At 38.3% G+C, this 664-nt stretch overlaps 1 protein-coding gene across 1 annotated transcript in view; it reads right to left on the reverse strand.

Annotated features, from left to right (window-relative positions):
- Positions 1-417, reverse strand: part of LOC119422610 (hexokinase-1) — a 19,759-nt gene extending 19,342 nt beyond the window's left edge. The window contains exon 1 of the mRNA XM_037689994.1: positions 344-417. Within this exon, the coding sequence (XP_037545922.1) occupies positions 344-354 (11 nt within the window). The 5' untranslated portion in view covers positions 355-417. The remainder of the gene's footprint in view (positions 1-343) is intronic.
- Between the last annotated feature and the right edge of the window lie 247 nt (positions 418-664).

Consider the following 664-nt stretch of genomic DNA (forward strand, 5'->3'; position numbering starts at 1 on the left):
TATATATATATATATATATATATATATATATATATATATATATATATATTCATTTTGGGGGGAGTTCTGGGTTTGAGTTTTGGGTTCCATTTATTGCATTTATGATTCAATGCAATAAAACAAACAAACTTAAAAGGTAACAGATCATTATAATTCTTGGTTTAATGACTTTAACTGCTGGATGTCCGTCCCCTGAGCGGCTGACTTTCAGTAACTGTGGCCCCCGAGCAGTTTAGTTGAAGAGCCCTGATTTAGACAATGCAACAGATTATTTTTTGAGTCTTAGAGCTCAGTTATGTCTCGTCAAACTTGTCCTTCAGTTCCCGACTTGTGAAATACTCACTGAGGATGCATCTTGTACAGAGAGCCATCGATTCCCACAGTAGTGCGAAGACGAGCAACTCCTTTGGTATCCTTTAGGCGTGAAAGTATAGCTCCCAGAGTTGCTGAAATTAGATTAGCTGAGCGGAAGGAAACAATGGTGCAAACATGCTGCACCGCCAGGCAGTCCTCGTCTGAAGGCTCCACTCCAAGCCTCGTCAAAATTTCCATGCATTTCTTCAAACCTTCTTTACTCCTAAAATGAGAGATGTTTTCTATCATAAATATGTCTTTTTTTTAATTAGCATGATTAAAACAACAAGGGGACAGGAAAAACCAGCAA

This window comes from Nematolebias whitei, chromosome 16 (assembly GCF_014905685.2).
Source record: "Nematolebias whitei isolate Nwh7 chromosome 16, NemWhi1, whole genome shotgun sequence".
NCBI classification, from domain to species: Eukaryota; Metazoa; Chordata; class Actinopteri; order Cyprinodontiformes; family Rivulidae; genus Nematolebias; species Nematolebias whitei.